Below are 24,561 nucleotides of genomic sequence, written 5' to 3'. Positions count from 1 at the left end.
TCAGCAGGTTTAAAAAACATGCACTGAGACTGTAAATATAATGAACGTGATCTGTAGGTAACGATTAAGCATATATTAGTGTTTCAGTAGTAAAGTCTTATGTTAAGAAGCTATTAAAAACTCCTGACCTGAAAAATTACTTTTCATGTTTACCACAATACATTTTCACACAAGTCCACATCGGCACAGAGTACAAAGTTAATGAGCCATTTCAACTGCAGTGGAAATACTATTTAGTAAAATGCTTTCTTAGAAAAATACAAAACTGTACAATGGAATGAAACATTATACATAGAATGTATTTTTTTCTCAATGTTTTTAGATTGAGACAGGCAGAATCACAGATCTGAAAGTCTGCTAAAACAAATAGGTAATTCCAAAACATCCCCTCAAAAAAGACTTTGGCTGAGATGTAGTAGGATTATTACTCTACACTTCCATAAATAATGACAAAGTGCTGTAGTTTATGTAAAAATCTTCCAATTACAGTGGCTAATATAATGATCCTTTATTGGGAAGCTTTAAGGTCTATAGATGGGTTAGATCTAATAAATGAGATTCTGTATAGCAGTTGGTTTCAAGCTCATGTCAACTTAGTGACAAATCCTTTTAAAGCCCCGTTCACCAGTACCCAGTAAAATCAACTCTTTTGAAGAGTTATATTAACTGCAATTCTGACTTCATGCAAATACTCGACTACCTCGAACAGCAGTTTTACACAATCAAGCCATATCTGTGCACTAGATGTTCTTGGCTGGTGACGGCTCTTGGACTATTAATTACCCAGGATGTGCTGGGCACTCAAAGATCCTGCCAATGCACTTGCTGGCAAAGGGAAGCAAAACAATTGTGGGCATAAGGGACACAAGACTAAGTCAAAGTAATCAAACATCTGGCGCTCCCCATCTCTTAGTGCTCATTTAGTATCAGGCTTTATGGCTGGGATTCATAAATCTAGCTCTAGCATGCTTAGTGTGTGTCATAAACCATTATGGAGATGTAGGTCAATGCCATATCACACAGCTTGCAAGCGCTGCATGTGGCCAATTATTGGCAGAATATTAAAAGGAATGTCTCAGTTTTCCAGCAAAACATTGCTAATATCTTTATCTTTTGCAGGCTTGCTAAAGCTGATTTTTAAATGAACAGAGGGTATGAAAATGGGATCTTTGAAGCAGTTGTGAAAGATCACAACATCTCGACCTGTGTTTCTTGTCAAGCAGACAAACATAATTCCCTACCAAGGTGTATTAGATATTCTGTCTTTACTTTTGCCAACAATTGTCTGCTCTTTATAAAATGCTGCACAGTGATGAGTCTGCATTCACTTTTCCAACTTGCTAAGCATCAGACATTTGTAACAGCTCTGAAAATACAAAGGTTGATTTGCAAAAACCCAAAACAGGAATACTAGACTGAACAATACAGTTACCACTCTTGCTTGCCATTTCCTTTTTATGGGGGGAAATTACCATCTAGACACTTATTGTGACGGTCACAATGGATTTGAAAGGAAACAATCAAGATGTGCTTTAAGTGTAGACTTTCATCTTTAATTTGAGGGTAGTTACATCCAAATTGAGTGAACGGTTTAGGAATTACACCCATTTGTATATGTGTTCCCCCCAATTTTTGGGGCTCAAAAGTATTTGGACAAACTAACATAATCATGAATTAAATTGTGAGTTTCAATACTTGGTTGCAAATCCTTTGCAGTCAATGACTGCCTGAAGTCTGGAACCCATAGTCATCACCAGATGCTGGGTTTCTTCCCTGGTGTTGCTCTGCCAGGCCTGCACTGCAGCTGTCTTTAGTTCCTGCTTGTTCTTGGGGCGTTTTGTGTCAAAGTCAACAATCAAGAGAAGACTTCACAAGAGTAAATACCACACAAAGGGTTTACCACAAGATGTAAACAGGAAACAGGAAGACCAGATTAGAGTTTGCCGAAAAACATCTAAAGAACCCTGTACAGTTCTGGAACAACATCCTATGGACAGATGAGAAAAAGATCAATTTGGTTGATAAGGGAACTGGTTCCCTTGTATTTATTGATGATGTGACTGCTGACAAAAGCAGCAGGATGAAATCTGTAGTGTTTAGGGCTATATGATCTGCTTAGATTCAGACAAATGCTTCAAAACTCAATGGACGCCACTTCACAGTGCAGATGGACAATGACCCGAAACATACTGCGAAAGCAACCCAAGACTGAAGGTGAAGAAGTGGAATGTTCTGCAATGGCCAAGTCAATCACCTGACCTGAATCCAATTGAACATGCATTTCACTTGCTGAAGGCAAAACTGAAGGCAAAAAACCCCAAGAACAAGCAGGAACTAAAGACAGCTGGCAGTACAGGGCTGGCAGAGCATCACCAGGAAAGAAACCCAGCATCTGGTGATGTCTATGGGTTCCAGACTTCAGGCAGGATTTGCAACCAAGTATTAAAACTCAGAATTTAATTCATGATTATGTTAGTTACCCCTAAAATTGTGGGTGGGGCACATATGAAAATGGGTGTAATTCCTACACCGTTCACCCAATTTGGATGTAACTACCCTCAAATTAAAGAACACACTTAAAGAACATCTTGATTGTCCATTGTGGTGGCATACAGAACCAAAATTATAAAAATGGTGTCCTTGTCCAAATATTTATGGACCTAACTGTATGTAGTGTATTTCTACAATTCATCCTCCATGAAGGGCACAATGATATGAGCAAAAATATAAGCTGTTAGTTATTTTATTTATTTAAAAAACTATAAAACTGAAGACCACCGTAAGGGAATTTATTTTCTTTTCAATATATATGCGCTTTTTAGACCATGGTTATCAATTCAAGTATGATCCCATGTATGTATTATTTTCACTCTTAACTACACTCTTATCATTAATACATGATCTGGGGAAAAATCAATTTCTGAGCTACTTGACACTTCACAGTGTGAGCAGATAAAATCAAAAAACTACAGAGCCATAAAATACAATATTTTTCATTTCAGTGCACACACCAGAAATACACTCTAAAATCAAATTAAGAGGTTACAATTAGATGGTTCTCCTAAAATCAAATAAGCCATACACCTCTGGGATAACCTTGAGGACCTTGAGTGTCTTACTCTGCTTTCCAAAAGGTCTTCAAGACAAGACAAGCAAAATGGATTTTAATGAGTAACCAATGCATGTTTACAAGTCTGGGACCCTGACATTGCAACGGCATTGCTAAGGCATTCTACAATTTAGAACTATGTAGGTCTTAAATAACTGACAATGAAGCACTGTATAATTTTAATATAATGGGCAGAAGAAGGATTTGACAATTTTAGAAATATGACTTAGTTAAATGGCCCTATAACAACATTAGCACACCATTCCAAACAGCTATGGAACTCCTTTGTTACAAATTCCACACCTAAAAATTCAAATTCTGTTAACCTAGTGTGTTCCTGTAGTAACCATGATTATACTGCATGTAAACAATAATGATTCTGTAACTTCCATATAGACACCGCTAAGGTCTATTTACAAATTAACTGTACTTTATAGTTAGATATATACCAATATATGCTGCCATCATGACAATATGATTTTGTGGTTCCAGTGGAAGCCTAAAACAATGTGATCTTCTTATCCATCTCCTTAATGTTTCATTGTTATGCAACTGTGATTTGAAGACCTTCAGAAACCTGTCTTCCAGAACAGCCTGAGCAACGCTCACCTCCAAAGTGGCACATAGAAAGATTAATTTTCTCGGCTCTGCAATTTGCTGGGGAAAAAAATGCAGGGTGAAAGTGGCATATGGCTGTACCCGATGAACTGTAAGACACCATCTCAAGTATTATCGATTTGCGTAATAAAATTGTATGGAGAAAATCCACTTCGCATTATTCACAATTTCATAAGCATCATCTTTTTGTCTAAAAGGGAAAAATGTACTGCTTAAAAAAACAGGAACAGAAGATACCCAGCTAATATATCCGATCCCAATCAATCACAGACAAGTATGTGTATACAAATTAGATAGAAGTTAATGGTCTAATTATGAAACAAACATCTGTGAATAATATCAGTAGCTCTCCTTGGTCCAAGAGTGACAGTGAGACAGTATATCAATTTTCACAAGATATCTCAAATAGGTTGGCCAACCTTTAATAGCAAGGCAGGTTAAGCAGCAATATGTCATGTCTCTAGGTCAGCCCTACAAGACACAGTTCAATTCCTCTATAAGTCCCTTGCTCAACTCCTCTGTTGAGGCAATTATTATTGTAGAAGACATCTCCTAGGGATGAGCCAGACATGTTGTATCTGCAACGAGTCTGGGGAGATTGTTGGTTAAGGTCATGTGTGGATAATCTGCCAGTGTAACAGCTAGTAAACTGCCTGACATGAGGCTCAATGATAATCGTGGTATTATACAGCCATGATTTGACCCTGACAGATGTGGAGATTGGTTCTGGAAGTCATAGTGATGAATCGATCACGATGAGGAACAATTGCTAGGGTCTGACAATGCCACAACCATCACATGGCAATGGCAATCTACAATGTGCACCATAGGCGAAGACCTACTGAGGAAAATAATGTGACAATTGAGCCATGACGAGTCTAATTCATCTACTCCACTCGGATTCTGGTACATCTCAATGTATAGTGAAAACAAGTGTCCGGCCCATAATAGAACCAGGGGTATATCTTTGTTACCTATAAATACAGAACAACATACCACCTTCTACACTCACCTAAAGGATTATTAGGAACACCTGTTCAATTTCTCATTAATGCAATTATCTAACCAACCAATCACATGGCAGTTGCTTCAATGCATTTAGGGGTGTGGTCCTGGTCAAGATAATCTCCTGAACTCCAAACTGAATGTCTGAATGGGAAAGAAAGGTGATTTAAGCAATTTTGAGCGTGGCATGGTTGTTGGTGCCAGACGGGCCGGTCTGAGTATTTCATAATCTGCTCAGTTACTGGGATTTTCACGCACAACCATTTCTAGGGTTTACAAAGAATGGTGTGAAAAGGGAAAAACATCCAGTATGCGGCAGTCCTGTGGGCGAAAATGCCTTGTTGATGCTAGAGGTCAGAGGAGAATGGGCCGACTGATTCAAGCTGATAGAAGAGCAACTTTGACTGAAATAACCACTCATTACAACCGAGGTATGCAGCAAAGCATTTGTGAAGCCACAACACGTACAACCTTGAGGTGGATGGGCTACAACAGCAGAAGACCCCACCGGGTAACACTAGGAAATAGGAAAAAGAGGCTACAATTTGCACAAGCTCACCAAAATTGGACAGTTGAAGACTGGAAAAATGTTGCCTGGTCTGATGAGTCTCGATTTCTGTTGAGACATTCAGATGGTAGAGTCAGAATTTGGCGTAAACAGAATGAGAACATGGATGCATCATGCCTTGTTACCACTGTGCAGGCTGGTGGTGGTGGTGTAATGGTGTGGGGGATGTTTTCTTGGCACACTTTAGGCCCCTTAGTGCCAACTGGGCATCGTTTAAATGCCACGGCCTACCTGAGCATTGTTTCTGACCATGTCCATCCCTTTATGACCACCATGTACCCATCCTCTGATGGCTACTTCCAGCAGGATAATGCACCATGTCACAAAGGTCGAATCATTTCAAATTGGTTTCTTGAACATGACAATGAGTTCACTGTACTAAACTAGCCCCCACAGTCACCAGATCTCAACCCAATAGAGCATCTTTGGGATGTGGTGGAACGGGAGCTTCGTGCCCTGGATGTGCATCCCACAAATCTCCATCAACTGCAAGATGCTATTCTATCAATATGGGCCAACATTTCTAAAGAATGCTTTCAGCACCTTGTTGAATCAATGCCACGTAGAATTAAGGCAGTTCTGAAGGCGAAAGGGGGTCAAACACAGTATTAGTATGGTGTTGCTAATAATCCTTTAGGTGAGTGTATATGTTGTTGCCTATTTGTCCAGTAATCTGTCAACATCTTCATCAGTCCACCAATATATCCTGAGCCTATCATATATACTTAAGTGTTCATTTGTAGAAACCTTGGACGAATCGATAAAAATTACAGCTGTCACCTGTTTACTGTTCAAAGCACTTGATATGTCATCAGTCACTTTTGTCACTTTTGTCACTGCAGTTATTGTTCCATAGTCTTATGTGATACCTGACTAGAAAATTATTAGTTAAAGTAATGGGTCTGCAACTTTAAGAACAAATTGATCTCTTGAAGCACAGGCCACTTCTGCGACTGAAGTCATTCTGGATCACAGCAGTAGTAAACAATAGTGTATGGACCAGGGGCATTTCTAGACTTCTAGTTTTATGGGGTCTTCGAAACGGTGGTCAGGACCGGGGGGGGGCTGACAGTGTTTTGCGGAGTGACTTATTCATTCTTGGATTCTTTTGTTGTATTATTTTGAGGGGGGCCTGAAAGAAAATACAAGGGGCGGATGATGGTGCTTTGTCAGGCTATTTGAGCTTGCCATTACTTGATAAGCGTATTATTTTTAAGGGGGCTGAGAGAAAATACGGGGGGTTGAAGCCCCACTAAATAGGGTGTAGTGCCGCCCATGGTTTGGACTAACCTTGTTGCTTGATTACAAGATGAAAACAAATTAAACACCATCTTTTTCCAATTTAAGATCTTGAATAATCTGAACAACAATCTGTGATAAATTGAATAAAAAGCTTTAGATTGAAAATGGCAGTGAAGCAATTAGTGCTGTCACTCAGAGGAAGTTAGAAAACACCATGACAGTTGTATGGAAAATGGAGCTCTCACCCAGCTCCAGGCCAACAGAATGCAACACAAGCTATTAACATCAAGAAAAAGAGCAAGGAAAAAGAGCAAGAAGCAACCAAAGGGAAAAGGGCTGGGTGAGGATCTGGAGCTTCATTTCCATGGCAGAAGAGACGAAAGATAGAGAGCAGCCTCCTGCACAGCTTATATAAATTAATTCTCCATCTCAAAAGACTTAAGAGGATCACTACTCACTCAAGTTCAAAGGAAAGGAAAAGCCTGTATTTGTGGAGCTCAGTGACTGATAGCTCCCTTTGATAGTAAGGATACTGGTGTTTCCACTAGCACTTCACAAAATGATAAATCGACTTTTCAGAAGTGATTGACACTTTTAGTTGAAGATCAGCTCCACGAGTCTGTGTTGATTAATCAGCAAAGTGGGAAGAAAAGGGGGAAACCAATTCACCTGGCAAGTGAGCCGGATACAGCCTGAAATTGTGTCTATCACCCAAGTCGGTGTCATTCTATAATCTTGCTAAATAACACAATCCAAAAAGTTGATACTCATTTTGTGCATTATAACTACCTGTCTATATAGACAGTGGGCAATGGATGGTGCTGCATAAAGATACATTTTAAAAATTAGAAGTTACTAATACTCTACCTCCGAAATAAGCAAATAAGGAACCTGGGATGTAAGTAATGAAATAGAAATGTGTTTGGCAGAGTTGTGGTATGAACTTTCAAGTTAATTAAGTCCTCAGCTTCATTTAGACTGGGGGTTATGCATTGTATCCGACAGTTACACATACTACTATTGTTGTATTTGTCTGAAAACAGTTCAATGCACCTTGAGGGTATTGCAAATAAATGCTGTCATGTCAGACATGAAGTGCAGCACAGACATATAAAGCAACTAAAGTAAACCTTGGGCGATAATGGAACTAATGAGCTAGAGAGCATTAGCGAGACCTTCTGATCATTCTACTGAGAAACGTTATCTAAAAGCTAAAACGGAAAAGAGGCTAGAATGTCCCCCAAGGTAGGAAGACAATGTTCCATGTTTCCCTGAGTGCAATAACTACTGGCAGATGCATTATGGGAACCAACAGCCAAATGGCCACAAGCTGTTTATTCTTCTGCTCATGCCTTATCTTAAAGAAGCAGTTTTCTGTCAATCTCATACTGTGACTTCAATGACAAAAATAAATGAAAGAAACTCCTGATGAAGAGAGCAAGTTTGGATGTTTTCCATTCTAGGATGATTGGCAGTTTTATCTTTGGGAAAAGAAAAAAAATGTTTAATTAATCATTTTTAAGGGATGTTAATAACCTACTGATTGCTTGTGTGTACATTCAAATATTTGGTAATGGCAACAATTTGGACAAACTAAGGATAAACACAGAAAAAACTAAAATGTATTTGTAAAGACAGTTAAAAAGATAAATATAGCTTAATAAAAAAGGTTTCTTAAAGCAATATTTAAAAAAATAATTAAGTGTTTCAAAACCACACAGCACTTCTATATTTCTCCAATCTTTAAAAGGAGAATTTACAAAACAAGTAATATATTTGTTGTATTTTCTCTTTTTACCCTAAATACACTGAGTTCTATTTTTAATTACAACTTACAATTCTTGATGCTACCATTCCAGCTCAGCTGTTTAGATCTCTTGGTTTGCAACAGTGCTCAGGAACATAGCATATTAGCTTCACTGTTGTTTGTTTTTTCTAGATAGAGAAGACAACTGTAAAATAAAATTCAGTCAGTTTATAGATTAAAAACTTTTAGTTTCCTGGTAAACACTTGGTAATGGAAATAATATATGAAGACAAGGCATCTGTATATGTATGAGTGTAAAATATACAACCATTACATTAATCTACAGATATTTTCTTCATGTGGAGTAATCAGAACTTAGGAATGTAAAGAAACCTACTTATTAATCATTAATTAATGGAATACCTCCTTACAAAACATTTTATCACACATAAAACAACACATATCAGACTCGGAAGCAATACATTAAATCAAAGGTATTTATCATACATCTGATTTATTATAACAGGTACTGACCTCCTTTTAACCAATCATCTAGCATGTTAGAATCCAAGGTTGCAATCATAAATGTAATCATCTTCACATATGTCAGGATAACTACATTAATGTGAATAATAGGAGAAAAGGGGTAAACATATCAAAGGATGTGAATGTGAATTATTGCTGAAGTAGAAGGTTTTTTTGCCAACTTCCTTTGATAAAGGCTTTAGTCAGTACGATATTGTCAATACCCTCAGGATGGGAAATTGTGACTAAAATTAGTCTTTCAGTTTGATAAAGATCTGTAATACACAACCACACTAAATTACGTCAGAATGAGTGATGGATTTTGAAATGGATGCACTCCCCTCCCCTCCCCCGCCACAACGTTAACCATGACCACAAGGTTATGAAACAGAACATCTGGAATATGTACAGTTGTGATTTCTAACACTTGGGATGAGACATTTATGGAGAAATACTGCATGCAAATCATGCAAGATTATATAAAACAGTAGTTCTGAGTTTTTCTGGAGTCAATCACTTTGTCTTCCAATGCCATATATATAATAAACTTTGTTGTCTTATTTTTTTAACACTGCAAAATGCAAAAATATTGTAATACAATCATTTGAATTAAAAATTATTAGCAAGAGTTTACAATAGCTATTTTCAGTGCTTTCAGTGCATTTTGTATTGAACTCAGAAAACAATACTACTATTATCCACCAGAGGGAGTCCAACCTCCATTAACATGGTGTATATTGTATTTTAAAAAATAAAATGTAATACACATAACTAGTTTCTGGTTTTCTAATAACCATTCAGTTTATTTACATGTCATTTTAAGTTGATATATCATGTTGAGTTATTACAGTAATCTTATAGTAATCATTTATAATAAGGGTGTCTGCTAAGAAAATAAATAAATACATAACTACATACATACATACATACATACATACATACATACATACATAAATAAATAATAAGCAATTATTAATTTCAAATCAAAAGTTTAGTATATGCCTGAGAACATCACCATCACAGAATAGACTTTGGTTCCATACGGAAAGTGCTTTCTTACAGTAACGAGATTATTTTAATGTATTTGGGGGGGATCTTACTCTGGCTCAAGAATACTGCATAAAAGCATTAAAGAAACTCTGTAATCTGTAAATAGTCTTAGAGTAACCAATTTGAGTTATTCATGCAACTTAATGGGAATTTACCTTCAGGTAGAGCTGATGTGACTGATTGTGATTCCTGTCTCTAATGTTAGAATCCACATATTTCAAACTTCAAATCATAGAATACCTCTGCATTTCATTTTATATTTTTATGACACTACTCAATAAACAGTGAACAGTCTCAATTATACATTTTTTCCAGTAGAGGTCAGTAACAGTGCTCCAAAGCACTGCTTCCACACCTATTTCCCTGTGAACACATTCATGAGACATCTGTATTCTGTAAAAAATGTATTGCACAGCATGCAAAAGATTGGATAAATAGATACTATAGACTGTAGCTAATAAAGAAAGCAACTGAATGCTTTTTACTCTTGTACTCTTGTAATCAATTTACCAAAGCACCCTCCCTCTGATTTAATTTAATTCATTATTTCATGTTATAGAAACTGCTTTTACCTGGTCTTTGTTATTCGTTTTTCAGTTTTGCATTTTATATGTTTATTGACTGGAGGAAAAATAATGTATATAGAAAATTACAGGACAATATATTGTATATATATATATATATAAAATAAAGTTCACTTCAAGTTTAAATAATTAAAAAAAAAACATGTTTTGTTACACATGACACAGTGGTACAGTGTGTTTATGAAATTAATTGTTCTTGATTATTACTGTGTTTACTACAGTGTTTTTAATTGTCATATAATAGTTTATTAATCGATGCTGAATTCACATTTTGTTTTCATTGCATACAGTTACAGAATTAAATGACAGAAGGGATACTCCACCCAGTTCATATAACTTGTCAGTTTTGTACATTTCACTAGCATACGGCTGATACGTTGAAAATGGACTGCACTCTCTGAAAATCAAGCAATTAACTGAGTAAACTTTAAAAGAGCAAATAAATGACAAGGTGTTCAGTCAGATTTAGACTTCCACACAGCTTGATCATAACTGACTCCCTTGGACTAATTAAGTCTTAATTTTATGTCCTTGTGCATCATAACATTAATCAAATGACATATTGGGGCACTGCGGGCTTTTTCATTAAAATATGATCTTGAATCTTTTGATGTCCTGTTCTATCACAGTGCTAATTGCTATGTTGTAAATTGATTACTGCACTTTTGGAAGCAAAGGGATACAGTGCTCTCATTTGAGGTGAAAGAAAATATGGAAAGAGACGCTCTACATCGAAAAAAAACCATTTCCCAAATTCTGCATTTCACTACTGAACAACCATGAGAAGAAAAATACTGCTTCATTGACATCTAATCCCTTCTTATACAGTTGAGATAATAACACTTTAAACTAGGTTTAAAAAAGCCTGAAGTGTAATTAAACCACTAAAGTAATGAAAAGATTTAGGGATGCAAATCCAATTTTAAAATACAGGGATGACTGATACATAGTATAGCATTGCTGGAATATGTTTATGCAAGGAAAAAATACATACAATATTCTGTGATGCACCATTTGAGGATCAGTGGGTTGTGGAGATTTAAAGAGGCTGGATGTCAAAATTGTGTCTCCACATGTCAAGAAGGTCAAGATTTACCTTTCAATAGCACAGTGAGATAATTTTTGAGCACAGTATGAATATGTATGACAGTAAATGGTGTAGATTTAGGTAGGGACGGTAGGGACGGTAGGGACATGTCCCTACCAATGTCAAGGAAATGTTGAATAGTGCCTACCAATAATTGTGATAAATCTGAAACGTCGAGTAATGTTATGTGCTACAGAAAGAGTTAACTCTATCCAGATCATTGCTCCTACTGCCTGAAAACCAAGCGCTCGTGACACGCTTGCAATTATTTTTGAGAAGAGATACTCTTTTCTCACTGACATCAAAAAACAAAGTGTAGATCAGGCATCCTAGATCATCGGTACTGTCGATCGTCATTCTCATCAAACACAGCCCCCAGCGTGGCGAGAGTCTGCATAAATACCTATGGGAATGGGTGAGTGAATTCTCCTGACTTTAGTGTTAATGAAAATGCTTTTATAGGTGAACTGCACAATCTAGGTTTTCTTCTGTCAAGGAGGGGTGACACAACCATAGATTGAGAGACATTCAAAGACAAACATTGCACTTTTTACCATGTTGCTCTATGAATTGAATGATTTGTTCTTGACAGTGAGCTACTTATACCCTTAAAGGTAATATCCTGCTACTAAAGTAACATAAGTTTATTCTAAATTTTATCTGTTTATCTGATAATGAAAAGTTTTCCCCATAAAAACAAGAAAGTTTCTAATTAATCTTGTTGTTTTAATTGGATTTTTCCATCAATATAAAGCACTTCAAAGTTGAAGCTGGAGTCTGTCCTTATGACAGAAATACAGTCATAAGATCAAAATGATCTATGAAGTGATGTGTGCCATTTAATATTTACTTATTTACATTCATATGTATATTAAGTAGTGATATTTTTGTATTTTCTTGGATGACAAGTATATATTTAGAGCATGACTGGGTTAGAAATGCTTAAATCCCCCTCTGAAATGTCACAAGATACAAGCATTTAAAAGGTGTTTCATGGAGGGGCGTGCCCCCGGACCCCCCTAGCAACCCTCCACCCCTGCAAAATATTGTGTCCCCATCAATGTCCAAACCAAACCTACGCCCTTGATGACGGTGCTGCAATAGTTTCTTCAGACTACAAATAAAATGGATAAGAAAAATAAAATACACTCCCACTATGGCAAAAGCCCCTTTCAGTACAAGTTGGCTTCTAAGAAGTATAGTACATGTTGTCTAATACATACCAGCTGCCTGCATGGAGAATGTTTCTTTGTACGAAATGTTATGAATACAAATGTACCTGTGTGAAAATGGAATCAGTGTTAGATAAGGCACGACAAAAGCCATTCTGTTAGTAGGTCAAAATAAGTGATTACATCTAATTTAAGAGCATTTTTCATGTGAACCAGAAGCTGCCAAAATATGTGCTGCTGGTCTAAGGAAATACCCAGGGTGACTATCAAACATATGCAGTTCCATCCCCATGTGGGATTTTAAGTGACTACCTACTGCAAATGTCTGAATTCGGTTCATCACATGTCAAATTAAAGGTCTTGCAATATTTGCCAGTTAATGAAAATGAAAAGCTCTCAGTATAATTGTGCAAAAAACTGAAGAATCTCTAAAGTTAGCACCCTGCAGGCTTTACAGATGTCTTTAAATGATGTGCATTTAAGGCCTGGAATATTCTGTAAGGGTCTAGATAAAACACTTTGTTAAATTAATTAGGTATGACTTGCAATACAGTGGAAATAAAAAGAACCAATGGTCCTTGAGGACTCAATGTGTCTTTACACTGTTGGCACAGGTTTCTCAGATTTAAATAGCTTCTAAAGGGACAGAAAATGTACCCTCACACTGAGACTCTGGTTACACTGTGTTCATGAAATATACATTGACAAAATTGATAGTGAGTGTTCTAAAATGAGTGTTCATTTAAAAAGATGAAAGGATGGCACTGCATGTGCCTGCCAAGAAAACATGGAAATCCCAAAACATTAAAGCTTAATACAATTGAATGCTCATGCACTCAATTTCAATGTTAATTTGTTTCTGTTAGAACAAAGCAATGTTTCTGTATGGCCTAATGGTCTTCATAATTCTGTGTATGACAATCTGCATCAAATAGTAATTTGCAATAATACGGTTTCAGACACGTGTCATGAAAGTTATTATTGTATTATTTACGCACAATTCTTATCGCAGTGACCTGAACCATGCCACCCTGTATCATGAGGATCTTCTTCATTCTTTAAAGTGTTTTCACATTGCCTCAGACCATACTGGAGCTATATGACAGCATAGCTTCAGGTTTTGCCCTGTGGGATTGGCCAGTTTTCCTAATGCTGCTACAGCTGGCAGCTTTGCATGCAAACTCTGCATTCTCCAGACTTGACAGCATTCTACTATATGTGACAGAGGGAAAACATACACAAAATAAAGTGACAGCTGGACTGTCAGCAATGACTAAAAGCCAGAATACAGAGCACTCCAGCACCCTGGACAGTGAAATGCATTATTATACTATACATATTTTGTCAAGTTTCACTGGTAGAATAAACCAGCTGAATGACAGCCATGGGGAATGAGAGAAATCATGCATTTTGGTTCATGTAGGCATTCAACACACCACAGTCAATGTTGGGGACAAATTTTGCAAAGCTTAATAACCAATGGTAATTACATAGTACAATGCTGCATGGGACTGGCACCACTGAACTCCAACACAGAAAATAATTCTTCAAAAGCACTAATCAGGGGTAGAATATAAGAACATTTTCAAGGCATTGACTATCCCCTGGAGCACAGTAAAGTCTATTATTAAGAAATTGAGAGAATATGGCACAACTGTGAATCTGTCTAGATCAGGCCATCCTCGAAAACTGAGTATTTGGGTGAGAAGGGCCCTAGTCAGGGAGCAACTCTAAAGGAGTTACAGTGTTCCACGGCTGAGCTGGGAGATACTGTGCATACTGCAACAATAGCTTGGGTGCTTCACAAAAGTGGCCTTTATGGGAGAGTTGCAAAACTCACATCAAATCTCATCAAATCTGAGACCAAGAGGAAGATTCTATAGTCTAATGAGACCGAAATAGAGCTTTTTGGCCTCAGCGCTAAGGGCCATGTTTGGCGCAAGCTTAATACCTAATCATCCTAAGAACACCATCCCTAATGTGAAGCATGGTGATGCTTGTAAAGATAGAGGGCAAAATGGATGCAGCAAAGTACAGAGAAATCCTGCAAGAAAACCTGCTGAAGTCTGCAAGAGACCTGGGACGTGGGAGAAGTTTCATCTTCCAGCCAAAGCCACACTGCAGTGGCTTAAAAACAAAAAGGTCAATGTCCTGGAGTGGCCCAATCAAAGTGATTGGACCTCAATCCAAGTGAGAATATGTGGAAAGAGTTGAAAATTGCTGTTCACCACAGGTCCCCATGCAACTTGATGGACCTTGAGCAATTTTACAAAGGTCCAGATGCATGGCTGTAATTGCTGCCAAAGGTGCCTCTACCTAATATTGACTGAAGGGGGTGATTACTTATGCATTCAAGTATTTTCTGTTTTGTATTTGTAATTCATTTAGAAAAAATTGCAGATTATATTTTTCACTTTCATATTATGAACATTTTCTATGTTGATCAATGGCAAAAACTCCTGATTAAATCCATTCTGATTTAATGTTGTAACACAATGAAGTGTGGAAGTCCAAGGGGGTGAATACTTTTGAGAGCCACTGTATATGTGTTTGTGTATATTGTATATATACAGTATGCATACATTATTAAGACACGTGAACTGACGTAGATAGCTATGAGACAGACATAAGGTTAGGAAGGATAATTTTTATAATGGTTATAACAATCCGAGTACTGAAAATGTTTATTTCAGTTCCAGGATATTATAACAATATTATGTAACACATAGCCATAGGGCATGACTGCTCATTCTATCTTGTTATCGTTTTTTCAGAGACGAGTCTTTTTCTGAGGTAACACTGGTGCAATACCATCAAAATATGACATACAGCTGCTTTTATTTATATAACCCTGTCTCCTATAAAATGCACCAAAATGATCTGGCAACATTTTAAACATTATATGGATACATGACAAATGTCTGTAGAATATATCCAGTATATGTTTGAAATGTAACCTTTCTGAATATCTGCAAACCATGAATACAAATAAATAAATGGGACTTCAAAAGGGTTTATGAATATATATGAGAGAGTTGCACCAGATAAAGCTGCTATTAGGACTTCAAAACCCCTGAAGTCTCTGTTCACATTTATTCATACTGTTTCAATGGGAAGAGCTAGAAAGGGACACAATAAGTTAATGGTACAATGTTACAACTGCTAGAGGTGACATAATTTATGTTGGCGATGTGAGAAAAAAAAAAAAAAAAAACAGGTTGTTGGCAACTAGTTGTAAGTGACTTCTACAAATAGTTTGCCTAAACTAACACAATGCTTTGACATGGCAAACAAATAAAGAGATCTTGAATGTAACCCATATAAGATAAAAATACAATAAACAGCAGCCTTCAAGACATAGTTTAAAGCAATACCTAAAAGCAATATTTGTACCAAGTTCACATGAAAACAAACCAACAATAAACAGCTTTGTATTTGTATCCCTCACATACAGGCCATTTGCTGTAGTCCTGCCTGATATGCATAATTCAGTAATGTGTTTTAATATTCTTTTTGAGGTTGCAATTAGATTGGTTGTGATTTAATGGTCGCCAGTAACCTAAATGAGAGTTCAGTACTGATTTACACACAGTAGTTAACTCAATTAAAAAACATGTTAATATGTATAAAGAATACATTGGTATCAAACACAATTTCTATTTTTGTATATAATATACATTTAATAATGTGCCCTAGACAATTTAAAATGTTCAATGATAGGAGATTTATGGAGCTTGAAAACTTAGGATTCAGCATTTCTTAAGCAAAATTACTTTGAATGTCACCTTTTGCTAAATGTTATGTTATCACTATGTATGGCAGAGAGAGTACAATGAAAGGGATCTCAAAAAAGACAAATTAAAGTATGATGAAAATTATTCAATGTCAGTGAAGGCACTACAATGTGATTGTTTACACAAACTTCTTTAGGTTGATGCAAAATGTAAGTATTTCATCAGGATATGACAAGACATTTAAATAATTATTCATAGAAGCTCCCTATATATATGAGATGAGAAATATTTGCATTATTGAGAACAAAAAGCAGAACCCACTATATATGACATAAGAAATCCCTTTATTAAAAAAGTATCAGCATTTACAATGGAATGTAGTCTGATGTGGGCCACTACATATTAAACCAGAACAAAATATTTATGGCGCACAGCTGCCAAGTTTATACACCCTGTGCAATGTTAATATAGTGAGAGACTGGCACTGGCCAAATGCAGAACATAAACCCAGTGAGCCTCTGTGACTGATACTACGACTCTCCTGACAGAATATGGGCCAGGATTTAGACTGAAATAATTCACCACTAGTTTCTCTTTCTCTCTCTCACGCTCTCCCTCCATAGATATTTATATGTATATATACATATATATAGTGACACCTTGATGGGAATAGTTAATGATGGGCTGTATATATGGATGAAGCACTTCCCTCTCCTCCACTTTCCTGATCAAGCCACTATGGAAAAATACCTACAGTCAGCCTAGTCAGGTGAATACACCTTTCTCTTATCAGTAAGCAGTATAGGGAAGCTGGGATCAGTGGATCTGTCGGGAAGTGCAGCAGGGATTAAGAGTGCATCCCACGACCCACACGGTGTCACTATATATAAATATATACACACACACACATGCACAGGTACATGCACACAAATATGTATAATTCTAATATCTTACTTCTACAAAGATGAAGCATGGTATGATGGAGTAGCTACGCTGTGTGTTGTCCGAAGCCATTTTTTCAGACTTATTCAAGTCTCAGTGCCGCTTTTCACAATCTGAAACAACAAGAATGGTTACAATAGTTTAATTAGCCAGGCATTCTGTGGTATTGAAACTCTGTGACATGACATTATTATGGAAATACAAAGGGAAACAATCAAACACCATTCCAGACAGATTGGTACCATTCTAGCAAATGATTATATTTCAAAATATAATGTCGTAAACGTTTAATATTTATTGCAAGTCTCATGGCTAAATTTATATTCCATAAAATATTAAACAAATAGTTTCAGTTGTATATGAGAGGCACATCCTTATCTCCTTTGGAAAACAGTTAAGTGTTATGTTATATATATTTTTTATAATGGTTTTAAAACAATACACTAACCCTATTATTTGCCCACTCTTCTCACAATAACAATACATAATTTCACAAAGATTCTGCTAAATGAATAATAATCATCCTCATCTTCATCATCATCATCAACCTGTAACTGGTTTCCTATAAGCAGAAACAAACAAACCAATTTCTGCATGTATAATATTACATATAAGCATTAAAGAACAAAGAAACAGCGCAATATAATAAAGGAAAGAAATATACTGCAAATCAAATAGTGGAAAATCATCTGTTTTTGACTTTTGCATAAGACAATTATATTATACAATATTTTAAACAAATGTCTATTAATCTTTGCCTCAATTGAATATACTTTTGTATCTATCTCTAAAAAATCTCTTGGTATTGTTTTTGTTCCTTTTGGATATGGTTCCTTGCCCTGCAGATTGTTTTCTTTTTCTTGGTGTTTTTTCTTACAGCGATGTAGTAAGTTGTTAAAGCCACTGTTTCCTTGACTTTGACATGTTCACTTTTGGAATGAATGTACTCTTTGCCATGAGTAATGCATCTGTGAATAGTAACCATTCGCTCTCTAATGTCCATTTGTCCTCAGTCTCCTTGTCTTAAGTTCTCTCCCTATTTTGTGTTACATTTCCACAATGCGGATTGTAATTTCATGAAGGTTAATTTAGTATTTAATTTAAATGTCAAAAATAGTTAATCTGCTTAATGTTGAAAAACACAACAACAAAGGAATAGTGACTAAAATAAAAAAAAAGCTGAAAGTCAATAAACTAATAGCAGTATACAAATAGGAAGATCACACTATAGAACCATCAGTTTAAAATCAACGGCATATCAAATCAAATGGGATTAACCTAAATCCATTTATATAGATGCAGTAAAGTTTGAGATTTTCAGTACTGGTATTGATTTTTCAGATTGCTTGCTTAACGAAGTCGTAGATCTCAGATCTAAGACTTAAAATCTTGAGTACATAGATCTTCAGAAGTCAGTGAATAATGTACATCACTAAAGATTATTTTGAAAGTTTAATTATTCAGAATTAGCCAAGGTTCTTGCAGACAGATACAGAACTGTTTAAACCACAGGAGGCAAAGAAAGTAACCTCAAAGGAAGCATCATTTAATCTGGGCAATCTGAAGTGGAGACCTGTAGGGTTCTTTGCTTTTCCTGCTTTGTTGCAGGTAATTGATCAACATCAGGGTAGTCATTTTGTTCAAGCTGTTGACGAGAAATACACAAGGACATATCTGTCAACTGTGAGGCTGCTAAGAAAAAAACTTTTAAAGAACATGGAAATACAAAAAAGTGTACATATGTGATGCAGGAAATCTTAATTAAGGTGTTATTTTTTTTTTAACATGTGGCAGAGACCACATACTTGAAGCACCATTACAGAAATTGATTTGGTGAACTAGCTAAAACAAGTAAGTGTGATGTTCAAAGTTTTGAAGTCAGTCTTTCCCTTATTGCTATTGGTAATCATTAGTGTTTCTTGTTTTTCAATAAATGCACATTTGATTCACTTTAAAATTAATCTGAGTTTGTATGCTTTCCCTTAACGGGCTCTTCATTCCACATACAGTACAGTATGAACTACATAAAAGTAGTCAAAATGCAAATTGGAGCACACCATTGGATTCCCCATTAACATGTAAAATTCTGTTAATTCCACAGGTGGGAATTGAAACTCCTACTGTGTGGGCATAAATAGCGCTCTTAAGAGGTATAACAACATGTCATCTGTGGATAGACTCAAATCTGCCATTAAAAATTAAGCTATAAATTGTGATGGTTTGAATTTGAAGTAAATTAGTGTTCAGTAATTTGTATTTGCAGCTTTAGATCTAAGATCTCAGCACTAAAAGATGTTAATCATTCTTTTACATATTTGCAGTAATCGCTTTTAATAAAATATGTCCCACAATTCAGAAAATCTTTCCCGTTCTTGATATTGCTTTTTTGATTAAAGGGCATATTACAATAATGATAAGGCAAACCTCTTGGAAGAATTTTCCTTTTTCCAGAATAACTCATGCTGATTAATGAATTAGACAAGATAAATTAATACTACCCGAATACCACAAATAAATGATAATAACAAGGAAGATGATGATGATGATTATGATTATTATTATTTAAACCTTGAGCTTTGGAAAACTCTACTGCTACTTGAAATCCAGATTATGTGAGAAAACTTAACTTGAAGTGAAATGAGTCAAGGACCCAATGAAACAGATTGGAGTTTTACCAATACCAGCTGAAGCTTACAGGCTCATCAATACAGTTCTACAGGAAAACAAGTGCCACAAGTGACAACATACAATAATTAGTAATGTAACTGCAAATAGTATCTGGTTTTGACTTAAAGGTATATTACTCACTTTATATTTTACTTATGTGGTAAATCTGGTATTGCCCCCATTGTACATAAGTTTCACTGTGTTCATTATCAACTCCATTACCCTCCCTCCCTCCCTCACACACACACACACACACACACACACACACAATCTCACTGTTTGCTAACATCAGGCAAGCTTTTAATGAAGCAGTAGGTACCCTCATTAGCTTTCACTTTGATACCTAAGACAAGTTCAGAAACTGAATCACCACAACAGGGACTCCCTTTGCTGCCTCAGAACTCCACAAAATGATGTGCTGCACGTATATAATGCAGACACTTTCAAGAAAGTTAACACTAACTTTCTCTTTATAGTAGGCACCTTTTAATATGGTAAAAACATAGCTGATAAAATAAAGGACAATCTTAAATTTGGAAGTGAGAGTATGGTGAAGCATCTGAATATGTGTAGTGTAATTGGCGGCACATGATTTTACATTTCAAGTATTCATCAACATCATGTAATACATCTTAAAACGACTAAATACAAATTTACAGAATAATTAACCTTAAAATGAATATGATATAAGTGAAAATATGAACATATGGTCACTCTCGGGCCCTTCAAACATGTGTTTTATTTTTCTCTGCAAATCAGCCTTGCTCTCTGGAATGTGTTGACATTAACTGCATTTCACAAGTCTCCTTAATCTCGAACTAATCCTGCCATCTGTAACAATTATTAGGGCCAGTCTGCAGAAATGTAATTATTGAGGCCATAGTCAACATTCACTTTGAAACTGAACTAGCTTGAACTAGAAACAAGTCTGAAAAACATACAAAAACATATTTCTTGATAAACCTTTCTGCACAACCTAACCTTTTCAAAGCAGTACTTCTGTGGCCGCGTACATTACACTGCAGTTGAACAGCCACACCTTGATGGTAAAACAGGTGCTGAATGTGCTACACAGATGCCCGTGACAAAAGCATAATTTCAGCTGCAAAAATGAACATGCCTACCAATGTTTGCTGAGACTGTTTGAAGTCATGTTACACTTTCAGACAGCAATTCATGCACCACAGCATGCATACAATTTTTTTAATAGAGGCTTGAAATCTGGAATATTTCAGAGAATTCATAAAAATATTAAGAACAACTATGTATGAACAACTATTGTGGCCGTCTGGATCTGCAAGAGTGGGCAGCAGAAATGCAAACGCTGCCTTTCATCCAAAAAATACATGATTCCACTCGAGATCGCTGCACAAAAAAATAACCAACTGGCTGGATGATGTCAATGCTAATCTATGTTTCATACATGCTTAAATGGGAATTAGATAGAGTAATGGCCTGTACAACAATTGGATTTCATAAAATAAGCTGTGGGAGTAGGGGGCTTGGTGATTTCACAAAAATGAACTCAGTTAAACTATGATCCACATACAAGTAAAATATATATTAATTGTTTGATAGTATTTCAAAATACTATTACATATGTTTCAGGTATACTACATTATTACTGTGAATTCCTTTGGGCTTGTCATCAGATTTAAATAAAATGGTTTGCTCAAACAAAATTATTGTAATCCTTACCTTGAAATTGAGAATGGCATATATTAGCTAACCATGTGATTCCACCTCCTAAAATGATGTGCATAAAACTTTGAACTTACCATCATATTTATAAAGATTTGTATTTTTGTGGATTCAGCTCAAGGTGAAAGGTACTCCAATGTTATGGAATATTTCCCATTTGTCCAAATGTGTTCTAATAACATTTTTTATTTGCTATATGATTTCCACTAGAATGAACTCATAGAATAGAACTAAGATGTCGGCAGCACATTTATTTTTCATTAACAGCCAGATAAACAATAAGGTGGGATGCCCATCTAACACATTTTGAGCTCTCTGTAACCTCCAACCCCCTGACTGAATACATCTAAAATCATTTTGTTTTTCGTCTGCTGGAAACAATCCGAAGAAGCAATTTTGGTGTAAATCATAAGTGGCATCCTTTTAAATAATATATATATATACAGCTCTGGAAAAAATTAAGAGACCACTCCAAGTTCAGAAGTCCATGTTAATCCATCTCTCTTAATTTTTTCCAGAGCTGTATCTATCTGTCTATCTATATATATATATATATATATATATATATATATATATATATATATATATATATATATATATATAATAAAATAAAAACACTGCCAGACTTGAATCATAAAAGCTGGTTGTGAATGTGATTTACTGGTTTGCCCGTTGTCTGACCTTAAACCCTCTCAAATGTTGTGGAATGAGCCTGCATAGATGGATGAGCAGAGAATAATACTGGTAAATCTGGTAAATATTTAATACTGAATTATCAACAGACTGTGATAAACTTCTAATTGTGTGTTACAAAATGTGCAATATGTGCAGCTTTGACTACTAAGAAATTGGTCTATTTTCCAACCAGATGAAATTTTGCATTCTGATTCTTCCATTATTTAGTTATAAATGGAGCCATAATCAAACACAATAATTAAACTTAATCAATACCATATAAGTAAAATATATATGGTAAAAATTAGAAAATTTCTTCAAATTATTTTATGATTTGTAAGTACTGCACGCTTCAGAAACTATAATCTTACTGACTTATTAAGCTTCAAAGTGTCTTTGCTGGTGCAGTCAGTATTCTCGGAATCTGGTGCCCTTTGTTCTAACTCATTCCTTATTCTACAAAACAGCTTATTTTTAATTAGTAAAAATGTTTAAGTTCTGGCTTTGTGGATTGTAATTAAGGATAGGAAAAGTGGAAAGATATAAAATTGTAGAAAATATATAATAATTCACAAATGTGTATCTCAGAGGTTTGAATTCTTGTATTCTTAGTTGTTTGAGTTAGGGTTCCCTATTAAAGACCAGCTACTCTAATATACAGTACTATGAGATTTTGTATCTTGTGTTATATGCATCATTATGTGTTATGTATCCTATGTTCCAGAACATAAAGTTTACAAACCACACAGATAGCACTTATCTTATGAGACTCTTAGGTGACTTTTTCATGCATAACCTTATCCCCTGTACTTTGTTTATTAAATCTAATCTTGGCTTGATATTTTGCAATGAGCCCCAACCTATTAAACAGCTTGACACTTGTCTGAAGCGTTGAAATATTAATGACTCTAGGCCATTGAGAAACTATGACCTTTCATCATACAGAAGTCAAGCCCACGTATGTCCAGGCTGCTGTGTCTTCAGGAGGTACCAAAAAGTACCACTAGAGGTGACTGCACATTTCTGAGAGGAGACTACTTCATAAATATGCAAATGATTCTGCCTCAACAAATGCATTTCAAGCTGGCATAAGACAGCACAAAGTATCACTTCCTTAGTTGTATAAACATTGTAAAAAGAGTGTTTACAATACTTTCTCACTGGCTATCTTGCTGCAAATATCTGATGACATCATAGACCTTCTTCAAACACCATCTTCCTTTCATACTACTGGTGCATTGTTACAAATGGTTCAGAACAAACACACCATTTATAAAGGTTTACAATGTCATGGTTATAATGTTGCTAAATCACAGAGTTTACAGTATGTGAAAGTGTATGGTCAACAGCCCAGCAAAGACCTTCTCTTGAAGTCTTACAAAGTGGTACTCTATAGTGCAATGGACTGAATAGGTTTCCAATAGGACACTTTCCTCAGTGGAATTAGTAGAGATGTTTCCTTGGTTACAGTAAGAGGAGAGAAATTTAGTCTGTGTAAACACTGCCCAAAGCACAGGGCCTCAATAGGTGTTGGTTTTAACCTTTTGGAAAACTGAAAGTATTTGGTAGTCTAGATTTTTTAATAATCTCCTATTTACCTGCTCGTTGTTCATGTTCAGTTTTCTCCTTTTATAAAATATATTTTAGTCTATGAAGTACAATTTAATGTAATTACGAAAGCATTACATTTTCCTGTTAATTCAACAACGTAGTACATTTTAATAAGAAATTAGTATATGACCAAACAATTTTGGATTTCTGATTCTGTTCCAGTTTCCCAAGCCATTAAAACCTTATATCACTTGCGCTTGCCCAGCTACTTGACAGTTGTCAAATTTGGCACACCGACAAAATGTAATTGCTTCTACTTCAAATTTTCTTTGATGTCTAAAACCTTAGTTCAATATGACACAGTTGGAATTGTGGACCCGGGCTGAGTTTAGAGGGCCTACGCTGCAGGGCCCTGCAACCATACCAGCCATATGATCATCTGATTAATGTCTTTGAGGCATATACAAATTTTCTAATTCTATAATCAGCAAATCCAATAATACACAAGAGCACATGACAAAAATGCATTGTAATGAGAACAAGTTCCCTAATTTATATAAACATTTGTACTTTTATAACAGATT

At 35.8% G+C, this 24,561-nt stretch overlaps 1 protein-coding gene across 1 annotated transcript in view; it reads right to left on the bottom strand.

Moving 5' to 3' along the window:
- Positions 1–24,561, bottom strand: part of plppr1 (phospholipid phosphatase related 1) — a 72,758-nt gene that overhangs the window by 20,811 nt on the left and 27,386 nt on the right. The window contains exon 2 of the mRNA XM_066711048.1: positions 17,396–17,496. Coding sequence (XP_066567145.1) covers positions 17,396–17,455 — 60 coding nt within the window. The 5' untranslated portion in view covers positions 17,456–17,496. The remainder of the gene's footprint in view (positions 1–17,395; positions 17,497–24,561) is intronic.

The sequence above is a fragment of the Amia ocellicauda genome, chromosome 8 (assembly GCF_036373705.1).
Source record: "Amia ocellicauda isolate fAmiCal2 chromosome 8, fAmiCal2.hap1, whole genome shotgun sequence".
Lineage (NCBI taxonomy): Eukaryota > Metazoa > Chordata > Actinopteri > Amiiformes > Amiidae > Amia > Amia ocellicauda.
The sequence above is the reverse complement of the archived record's forward strand: the minus strand, read 5'-3'. Positions and strand labels throughout refer to the sequence as shown.